Source organism: Thunnus thynnus, chromosome 17 (assembly GCF_963924715.1).
Source record: "Thunnus thynnus chromosome 17, fThuThy2.1, whole genome shotgun sequence".
NCBI classification, from domain to species: domain Eukaryota; kingdom Metazoa; phylum Chordata; class Actinopteri; order Scombriformes; family Scombridae; genus Thunnus; species Thunnus thynnus.
In genome coordinates, this window is record NC_089533.1 from 27,695,926 (window position 1) to 27,707,794 (window position 11,869).

Consider the following 11,869-nt stretch of genomic DNA (forward strand, 5'->3'; position numbering starts at 1 on the left):
TTGGGTTTGTTAACAAAAACTGTCTGACCAGATATTTTTCCTTTTCATACTTAGAATACTTGGACTAACTAGCTCTAAACAGCAGTACATGAACAATGCTGTTTATTTCCATGTCTTCTTTATTAACCATTACTTTCTGCCTGAGATTCAGCTTTAGCCTCAGTCTTTTAGCACAATATACTGCACGTATGCAGCCATCATGTGCATATTTAAGACCCGTCTACAAGATTCTTGTTTTAAAAGAAGTCAGAGAGAAACATTAAAAAACTCACCCAGGTACAGCGCATTCAACAAGGTTAGTAGGTTTGAGAATTTCAATGGTGAATCTGCCACCATTATCATTGTAAACTGCATTTGAGGCAAAGCAAAACAGGAGGCTTGACAGAGGTGTTCACATTAAGCAAACTTTGCTTTGCAAACTGTCAATGACTTTGCTGAGTACAAACAATCATATCAGTAAAACTTCTAAAGTAATTTTTTTGAATAACATAAAAAAATTCTATGGTGCAAGAACTAACTCTCTGGTTTGTAGTTTGACCTGTCAGAGAAAAGGAGAGAAAGAAATGCAATTTAACAGCAGTAAACATTTAACTTTCTATAAGCTCAACACTTCTCCTCCAACATCTTTTTATCCATCAACCAATCCCTCTTTTACTCTTTTTCACTGATCCCTTGTTACTGGCTAATTAATAAAACTACCCTTTCCTGCTAATTGTCTACCGTTTATAGGACCACAAGAGACACCAAGGAGCAAGAGAGAGAGATAAAGAGAGAGAGGAATGGGGATGTAGGGGTATAATTATGTTAAGCCAAATCACACATGAACTTGATAGAGCTTATTCTTAGCACTGGGAATGTAGGAAAATGACAAGAAGGAGGGGGAGGAGGGGACGGCTCAGGTTTATTTCAGTTCAAAGAGCATTTAACAAGACTGCTCCAGTGCACTTTACAAGGAAGAGGATTTTTCAAAAAGAAAACACAAAGAGAAGAAGCAGAGAGAAGTAAAAACTGCAATTCCACCAGCCTCTGGCTTCTTATTCAAAGGCCTCTGCACACTACAGCGAACACAGAGATCATACAAATTCTTTACATATCACAATGTGCGAGATGGATCTAATAAAGTCTTGCTCGCAATCTGTGTCAGACTGTCTTATATCAATATTGGGGCATGTCAGATTGTACCATGAATGCCTATTGAATTGTAGCACTACAATATAAACAGCAAATTAAATGATGCAAGCTGTAACACGTCATTTACTCACATCATCCATCTACTCACATCATCCATCTGCCCTGCTCTCATGTTTTGAGTTTTGTTTTGTAGGCATGGTTTTTAGCACACTGGATTTGAGCCAGGCTAGGCCACTTTATATTTATTAGCCACTTTATTCAGACTGAAACATCTTGACTACAGACAGATTGAAATAAAATTTAGTCAAAGATTCATGGTGCCCAGAGGATGAACCCTACTGACTTCAGTGATATACTGACTTTTCCTCTAACACCACCTTGAGGTTTGTGGTGAGTGAAGTGAAATGGCTCAGCAACTATTGAATGGATTGCCATAAAATTTGGTTCAGACATTCATGTTCCCTACAGGATGAATTGTAATACACTCCTCTGTCTTTTCATCTAGCTCCACCATCAGGTCAGTATCACAATTTGTCTAACAGACAGGTTTCCAAGCAACGTCATCAGTAGGATGTGTGCACAACTGGGGGCAGAAAGCAAACCAGACGACTGAGAGCTTATGAGAAGATCAACATTTGAAGTTGTTTTTACACCTTAAACTGCACAAATCACCAGTGGTGGAAAGTAAGTAAGTAAGTACATTTACTCAAGTACTATACTTAACTACAATTTTGAGGTACTTGTTCTTTACTTGAGTATTTCCATTTGATGCTACTTTATACTTGAGCCTGTCCTCACAAGAAAAATGATACTATAGGTTGTAAATTCAGTCATCAAAAATGACCTATAGTTATATTATGTGTGAGTGACAGATGCCATCTAGCTGCCGTAGTAATTATGACCCGGAGAAGTGACACAGTTCAGATGACGTCAATATAAGGTGACTCCCTTATTAGGAGGAGAAGGGTTGGGTGCATGGCTAGATAGTTAATTAGATGGCAAAAAGGGAACTTAGCTGAAGGTGGTGAAAGCACAACCCAACTTCACAGCCTCTTAGCCTCTGAACATAACAATGCTCATGTCGAAGTCCCTTAAAAATATACAATTTAATATAGGCCTTGTTTGTAGGAAAAGCAACATGGATGATATATATATATATATATATATATATATATATATATATATATATATATATATTTTTTTTTTTTTTTTTTTTAAAGGTAACGTTAAGAGCCACTGTTTAATTCAACACCTATTTTCTAGATAAATGTGGACTTGTTTCAGTAAAATGTAACTTAAATGACTAGTAAATAGATGGGAATTAGCTGCAGGAGACCACTGTTCGCTTCCAGTTTCCGACCATGAGGGTCATGTTTTCAACCACGGTTCGGGCCATTTTTACTGTACCGCGGTGTTTACTGTTGCCATGGCAATTAAGTTTGCCTAACTTTGAGGAAGTACAAACTATGTTTCAAGTGATCATTTTAACTCAAACCATAACCCCTAACCAAGTGGTATTTATGCCTAAACCTAACCAGACCTTAACCACACCATTGCCACACCATAAAACATTGTTTTTTAACAGTGATTTGTAACAGTTTTGGAAAGCAGCATGTTACGCTCTTATTCTTCTATTTCCTATTTACTAGTCATTTAAGTTACATTTTTACTGAAACAAGTCCACATTTATCTACAAAATAGGTGCTGAATTAAACAATGGCTCTTAACATTACTTTTTTTTTCAAAATATATCATTCATGTTGCTTGTCGTACACCTACAAACAAGGCTTATTTTAAATTGTATATTTTTGAGGGAGTTTGACATGGGTGTGGCAAACTCAGAACACATATTTATTATTGCTTTATACAGACTTTTTGCTGCTAATACTTATGTACTTTTACTTAAGTGGGATTTTTCATGCAGGACTTTTACTTGTAATTGAGTATTTTTACAGTGCTGTATCGGTACTTTTACTTAAGTAAAGGATCTGAATACTTCCTCTACCACTGCCAGCATTTCAACTTTTGAAATAAACAATATTTGCTTATTCAGATTCTTGATTTTCATTTCCGGATCATTTTAACAACTTATAATGAGGTAACTGATTACTTTTCATTGTGGAAAAACCATATCAGACACAAATCATTAAAAGCAGATCATTTTATATAACTTAAAATGTGTGGAGGACCTTTACATTTGGTTATTAAAGAGATGTGACAAAGATATGTAGTGAGTGGGACATTTTACAGTGTAAAAAGAAACTGACCTCATACAAATGTTTGTGATTTCTGCACTGACATTTACTGATACTTTTAGGCAATATATGTACTCCATTAACATATCTGTGATAAGCTACAACTGGACATGCCCATGTAAAATAATCCAGTTGCAGTTACTGCATGCACACTAATTTATTTGCATGGAATATGGATCAAACCAAGAACAAATGGAAACTAGTATGACAGACAAGTTATTGAAATACATTTAACTTCTATTGCTGTAAAACATTTTAAAATACAAATGTGAAAGATAAACACTTTAAAGTTACAATCCTTGAGTGGCTTTATGTTTTAATGAGAAGAGGCAACAAATGCTCAAAGCTGAACTTAAAGATTCATGGCTTTAATATTCCTTTACTTCATGTATTGGGCAGTGACATTAACAGGGCAAAGACAATGCAACACCATTTCATGCTCACATTTCAAAAATAATTTAAACTTTTCTAGTGGTCATGATTAAACTAATAATGCATTAATAGTGCAAATAAACCTCTCACAGTAAACATAAAGAGATTTATAGGAATTTATATTTACACCATGAATTTTCCATTTTAACAGCATCATTTTCGAAGGACTAAACGTGATAGGGGTTTTAAAAGAAATGCAAATACACATGAAAAATGATAGATAATATATGACAAAACAAATCACTGAAACATATTTTTTTTGTTTAAAGCATTAAGGCGTCTAGTTTCATGGCAGTATATGCAAAGTTGGCAGTGACAAGACTAAAAATGTAGGGAGTATTAAAACAATGGATTATTTAATTTACTATCATAATTATTATATATATATATATTTTATATATAACATTTGTTAACTTTCATGTTTTGTGCCTGAGGACCGCTTTGAAAAAATATCAAACCTCAGCAGAACTTAACAGAGATCCAGTCGCCTTTTAAAATATATTTAAAAGAACTGATGAGATGATATTGTTATCACTATTTTTTGTGACTTTATCCAATTCAATATTCATTTTTAAGTCCAACTGAAATTAAATGTAATATCTTTGTCTACTGCAGCATACAGATCTGCTCTGTATCACTTGTCCTATGTGATTATTTGCAAAAAAAAAAAAATCAAAAACCAAAAGAGAGATTTATATTCTAAATTTTTGGTCTCATGATGGTGCACTCTAGTTTTCCATTAAACCATCAGAATACCATTCAACTTGTTTCCATACAGCCAATCAAATCACTTCATCCGAATAAGCTTTCCTGCTATAGTCTCCTTATCTAACTCTCAAAAATGAAGGCTCTTGTCCTGCAGCTTAGCTTGATGAACGAACCACCAAACTAACATTCACTGAGGAAAAGTGCACTGTAAACTAGATAGATAATTAGCTGCTCAGCTGCAGCACATGTAAACATACAGTACCAGTCAAACGTATGGACACACTGTCCCATTCCCTTGAATGAGAATTTATTTCCAAACTCTTGACTGGTACTGTACCTGCAAACGACACTTCAGTCCTGACACCGTGTCTGCCCATGACTTGTAATGATGCATGTCATCCCTCTCCCTCTCTCTCTCTGCATTTCCTGTCTATACTTTCTATCAAATAAAGGCACAATTCCCAAAAAAAAGTTTGTTTACTTTTATCTTCTCCCGCTGCTGGAGCTCCTGTCAATCAAACACAGACACCAACAGGCCCCTCTAGCCAGGTGAGATAAAAAATTAGCATTTCTAACTTCCCCAAAGACCCTTTTTTCTTCCTTTGAATAATAAAAAAATATAAACAATATTTTTAACTGCGAAAAAGGATGTCTAAATGTAATTTCAGTTGGACTCTAATTAATCATAATAAATGGTAACATACCTTCTGTTAGCTACTACTTAGTTTATGAAATTTGCTTAAATGATATCAGTATTATATTGAAAGTGTTGTCTGTCTGTCACAGGTGGTGATGCACTAAAGCTGAACAATGCAGGCAGAATTCCACAAAGTGTGGTGGTGTGAACCAGCACAAACCTATTCAGACCACATTGTTAATGCCTGTTTACTGCTGTGAAACTAGAGGTCTGACATCATTATTGCTCTGAGGGTGACCTAAATACAGAGTATCTGCTAAACATGATACAGCACCACTATATCCTCTATGAAGAAAGATGAGCATCCCTTTCAAGTTTGCATAGAGAACATTAGAGAAGGTAGAAAAGTGTAGAGATAGTGAGTAGGTCAGGCACATTTTACAAATGATTCTTTGCATTTATTTTAACCATCTCATGGGAATGTGTGATTGGCACATGACAAGGTTGGTTGATAAACCCTCTGGTAAACAATTTGTAGTCCTGTCATAGACCACCTACATGATAAACGCTTAGAATGATTTGCTTAACACTATGGTGACCCACGTCAGGAGTGTGTGTGTGTGTGTGTGTGTGTGTGTGTGTGTGTGTAAGCATCAGAGCTGTCTGGTCAGCCTCCAGGTGATGAAGCTTCCTACAGCCAGGCCGCTGACGAAGATGAGGACGAGGCTGTAGCTGCGAGAGCTCAACAACGACACACCACTCTGCATGGACGATGATGCCAGCTCTGAGAAACTGTTGATCTGTGGACACACACACACACACACACACACACACAACCTTTTTTAACCATACAGGTCCAGAAACTATGGAACTATGGAACCACAGGAACTAAACTGGGAACTGTGGCCCTGTTTACACCTGCCGTTAACATGCATCTTGGGTGATCCGATCACAAGTACAGGTGTGAACGCACCCAAGATGCATTGAGATCCAATCGCTCAGACCACATTCGGAGGTGGTCTGGGCCGCGTGTGGCCACATTCTTCTAGCAGTGTGAACGTGAATGTGTATTGGGCCACATTGAAGGACCGCCTACTCAACTGACGTGCTCTGTTTTCTGGCAGACTAGGCACTGGAGGATGTATTGCTGCCTCCTGGTTCATGTACCCTCTGTCAAAAGCTGTGTTCAACTTGTTTCATAACAGGATAAACAAATGCGTTATTTTGTTTTTCTGTTTTTCATGTGAATTTAAAAAAATGAAATCCACTTCTCATTTTTTTCCCGTTCCCCTATTTTCCTCTTCAAATTGGTAATTGGAATAGAAATTAAACCAAAATCAGAACAGAACTTGTTTTTCACTTGTCTGTCTAAAAAAAACATTTCAGAAGCTAAATGTTTAATTTTGTTTGCCCTGGATAGTTTCCTCTGTCCTGTCTAGTTAACTACAGTTTTTAGTTTTGGCCTTTTGGATGTGTAGAAGAACACAGAATATTCATTAACATTAGATCCTGACTGATGCTGTCGGCGTGTCGGAGATTTAAAGAATCAATGAAGTTATGCTGCTGCGCCTCGTGTGTGTAAATGTGAAGAGCGTCTCTCAAAAATGAGAAAAGTTTCTCGTTCTAACAAGAAACTGAGCACATATTGTCAAGTCACGGTGGCGGCAGTACACTGCTGTAATAAATAACGGAAAGACAGAAGAAATGAAGGCCTAACATACCCATCCTCCATGTTCTCGAATCCAACCCAGCAGGTTGTTTTTGAAGAAATCCACGGTCCACTTCAAGACCTCCCTCACAGACTGAGGGAGATGAGCCTCCACCATCTGATGGACACACAAACAGAGAGATGAAGATGAATACCAGGATTTTACTTTTACTGCTACTTATTTACTTTTACCAAACTACACCGTCTTGTGTTTTATTTGATTTAAAAATGATTTTCCACTGACAAACTGTCAGTTTTGCTGCTCTATTATAGAATGTATAGGGCTCAGTTGGATAAATAATGTGGGCTACTATAATAACTTTTTGTAGATTTACATGTATTGTGAAAGTAAGGCTTTTCAGTCATCATATTTTGGGAAGCAAATCAACTTAACAAGCAAAGTTTCATATGGAGCTGCAGATGGAGGCGACAATCTAACAGACTGAATGAATGAATGAATAAAACTAGTATGGAAAGATACCACTAGATGTGAAAGACAAAAAGGGGTGAAGTGATCCTTTAAATGGAGCAGTATAAGGCCTTGGTGTATCTGAGGAACTAAGCTCACCTCTGTTGACCATCAAGTCCCAAAACACAATAATAGCAATGAAATGCACATCTGATTAATGATAGGTTCATCTGCCCAATCAGCCAACAACTACTGTAACCTATGATACCATGTTTGTTAAAGAATGTACTTTCACGATTAGAGATTCTGTGTTCAGTAGGCTATGTGGTAACATTTCAATGTCAATCATGTCACTACAGCAGATATCATGAGACACTGCATTTAAGCAGCAATATATATATATATATATACACATATATTTCTCCTCCTCCTTACAGTGACACAATCATCAGGTTAAAAATAGCGTTGGCCCAAAGTTACTATTAACTAGCTTATGTTCTACTGTACCTCAGAGAGACATTTGATGATATGAAAACAAGCTTCAAGCTCATCAAAAATCAACAAACTGAGGCTCTCACTTTAGATTTTCCCATGATCCATTCTGATGTGAAGCAAAAGGAAGCTAACCCACCCGGAGAGCCAGCCTGCCGGCCACATAGAAGAGCACAGCGATTCTCTCCCAGGTGATGCCATGTTCAAAGACTTTGTCCGCCACTATCTTGAATCTGTCCCATGTGGAGCCGGAGCCGCAGCCGCAGCCGTGAGCCACGCCGTCTATCGCACTGCGACAAAAGACAAGAGCAGAGGACAGAGTGACTGATGAAATGTTTATATAATTAAAATAAGAAAACCTCAGAGAATTTATCCCACATATAATCTGTAAACTCTGAGATTAAGTGTTTGAGATACTCACTCTTGGAACTCCTTGTCGTCTCGGACCCTGTCACCGATGATGCGGATCATTTTGCCCAGCTGGGTCACCATCTTCTGCTCCTGCTCAGTCTTTACTTCCACAGCCAGCGGAGTGAGAGGTGGGATGTCCTCTACGGGCACATCCTTCAGCTCCTCCTGTATGACCCTGCAGAGAGAAGTGACAGGTTACAACACAGACGCCCAACGTGGGAACAAAGCAACATCCATACAACTAAATCCATATATATATATATATATATATATATATACATATGACATCATTAGATTATTAATAGTGAAGCATCAGTGCTGGAGGTGGAGCTAGTTTCATCTACTTTATATACAGTCAGTTCATTGTTTGCAGATGTGCTTTCATTGATTTTATTTATTGATGTGATTTTTATTGTCACATGTCAAACTCTGCAGCGATTCTTTTAACCTAAGACAACTTTCTCTTTACTGGGAATCCACAAAGAAAGCCAGACATGAGCGGCGTGTAAGCACTATCGAAGCGCTCTATCCGTTCAATCTTCATCAACTTTGACCTGCGTTCAGCGTCTCTGTCCACAGAACCAGCTGTCTGTCAGCAGCAGTGGCCTGATGAGCTGAGAGGACAGCAGCCATACTGTCTTCACCAGGCTGACTGACGGTAGAAATTTACTGAACCAAAACAGTTTTCATGTCGGCTCCTGGGGGAAGAAATCCACAGTTTGTATTTATTGGTTCATTGAATTCATTTCCCCGCCCACTGTAAGCAGGTGAGATGAATCTGCCTGTAGTGAAACCTGCAGCTCACAGGCAGACTGGGAGTCCTGATCAATCAATATAGATACCGTTAATAATATATAAGAACATATAAACAGCAGGAGAACTGTTAAACAGCTGTCTCTGCAGATAACGCTTCACTAAACGTGCCAGAGGAGAAAAAATAGACTCAGAGCTTAAAAAGATACAAGGGGTCAATGTGGTTTGATGCGTACTATGTAATGGACAATTAAAGTAAACTTCATAAAAGCAGATAAATATGTTGTAGTATATACAAACTATGTACTGTATACTAATATTGATATTGACCTCAAACCTACTTTGGCATTTCTGTAGTGCAGTGATATATTGAGCCCGTTATCAGTCATGATTATAAGCACATTGAAGGCATCACTGTGAGTTCTAAGAAATTGTGAACAGCATTTTTTCACTTTTTAAAAAAAAAATATTTCATTGACTAAACAATTAATTGAGAAAATGATGGTCAGGTTAATCGATAATGAAAGTAACCTTTAGCTGTATCCCCAAACATACACATACATAATAACATAAAAGTAGAATTAAATGAGGTGTGATGTATGAAGGTGGGCAGTACGGGTAACAATGTTACAAATTACAAACAATATTAAAAATGTACTGTGTATAAAGAGTAAGAAAAATGTTTTTCACAAAGATTTTAAATTCAATTTTTTGTTGTCCATGATCTTGCAACCTGAGTATCTCCTGCATTTCCTTTCTGCATTGCATTGTGGGACAACGGAGTCCATCGACAGCACACTCAAAAATGAGGCAATCTTTAGTTTGCATGCTGATTGAGTCACTTCTCCAGTATGAACACACTAAACACTGCTTTTAGTCAGAGTGTGCAGCTGTATGGAATGGGACACGGCTAACAGTGCTATCACAAGCTAATAATCTACATGCTGGTGATGTAAAACTTTAACCAGAACTAGACTAGCTCTGCTGATGAAGGATTAGATAAATACTACAGGATGATGCTGATTGCCATGCATGACAGGAATCATTAAGCATTCCGGAGGCTGACACACCTTTTCCTGTACAGAGTGTCTGACTCGTCATTGACCCTCAACACTTCTAAGGTACATGTTACAACATAGGTACAACTCAGGGGGCAGCGTGATTTACTGTAAGAGGTTCACAGCTATTACTGTAAAACGAAACTGATACTTGTAGGTGTTTTGAGTTCGGCAGGCAACTAACAATTATCTTCTATATTTAAAATAATGAAAATGATTTACCTATATTTATAACACTCCAAACTGTACTATTATATATGAAAGAAGAAAAACAGTAACTTGTCATATTAAGGAACCTGGAAACTGTTAATTTGGGGTATTTTTTTCTTGAAAAATTATTTAAATGAATAATCGGTGATCAAAAATGTTGCTGATTACTTTTGTGTAGTTGGACCATCAATGAACTGAATGATTATTTCTGCTCTAGTTATAAGACATGCGATATAATACAATGTTACATATGGACCCATCCAGGTGTCATATCTAGAAAATGATTGATAGTAAATGATTTTAGCGTTATAACAACATTCTCTAAACTAATCCATGAACTGAACTGAACGGTAATATTAAGCAGGGCTGACACAATTAGTTGATTAATTGTTTAGTTGATCAAAAATCACACTGACAACAAATCGGAAAATTGATAAACTGTTCAATCTATTGATCAAGTAAAGAATATATGGATATATTCACTTCACAAATGTGATAATTCACTTTTCTTTTCTTTTCTTTTCTTGTTTTGTTTCTTTAATCTTTAAATGACAGATTCTTAGGTTTTGGACTGTTGATGATAATAAAAATATAAATGAATACTAGTCCTAATATTAAGTGTGCTAAATGTCTTCATTTTAAAATAAAGAATAACTTCAAATCCATGTTGGTTATGGTGATAATAGTGAAACTTCACTACTTACTTTTTCATCATTGTGTAAAAGAGTTTTACGATAAATGATGAAGTAGCTTTAAAAAAAGAAAAATGAAACTTACTCTTTGATGAGGGCTTCTCCTATCCTTTCATCTGTGGAGGAATGAACTCAACATTAGTGGACATGAGTTAACATTAACGTTACGCGCTATAATACTGTTATAGATAAAGCCGCGGGTCATAGAACAATACAGCTATGAAAAACAAGAATGTTACGGTATGTATTTACATATATATGTATAACCTTACCTGACATGCCGTTTCCTTCACTTGCCATAGTTTAAAAGTCACTGCAGAAAACTTCCAGGGAGACTTTCCTCCTCTTCCTTCACAGCCTCTGCTTCCTGCACTGTCCGATAAAAAGCACCTGAAGAAATAATTTAAGTCAGCTTCGGTGTTTCTTCAAAATGAATAACCCTCCATGAATCGACACGAGCCGCAAGGTCTGAAACACACACATCGAGATTGTAGACAGTAAGTTCTGCCTGAAGTTTAGTCTGAGCAACGAAGTGCGGCGCACAAACCGGAAATTCCGGTTAATGTTCCGGTAGGTTTTATATTTTTCTATTTATTCATCTTTTTTGTTGTTTTTATTTGCATGCGTTTACGGCTAAAGGGGGAAACTTATCTAGTTTGTTTAGCTCTGAAAAAAGCTAAAAATGCCATCATTAAAGCTATGAAAAAATACCGCCATCATTCTTCTTCTTGTTGTTTTTAAACGGCGGGCTGCAACTATCGTTTCAGGAGCACTACCGCCACCTAATGGAGCCTGAACCAGAGGTTAAAACTGAAGGGAAAGGCTCACAATTATGCTAGTGTGTTTGAAACAACAGTTGGACGTCTATGTGAACAGTGAAAGGGTTTTTCCTCGCTGTAAACATTCCACACAGTCGTTTTGTGCAAAAAAACAAAACAAAACAGTTGATGTGAAGCTTATATGAGGCTTCAGC

The 11,869-nt window shown here is 37.0% G+C and overlaps 1 protein-coding gene across 1 annotated transcript; it reads right to left on the reverse strand.

The window, feature by feature from the left end:
• Window positions 1–3,277: 3,277 nt before the first annotated feature.
• On the reverse strand, window positions 3,278–11,599 carry LOC137167900 (apoptosis regulator BAX-like). Its single transcript, XM_067570244.1, has 6 exons — window positions 11,169–11,599; window positions 10,982–11,012; window positions 8,194–8,358; window positions 7,912–8,062; window positions 6,885–6,989; window positions 3,278–5,963 (listed from the first exon to the last, which is right to left on the reverse strand). The coding sequence occupies exons 1-6, from the start codon at window positions 11,194–11,196 to the stop codon at window positions 5,817–5,819; spliced, it is 627 nt and encodes a 208-aa protein (XP_067426345.1). The 5' UTR covers window positions 11,197–11,599; the 3' UTR covers window positions 3,278–5,816.
• Window positions 11,600–11,869: the final 270 nt, after the last annotated feature.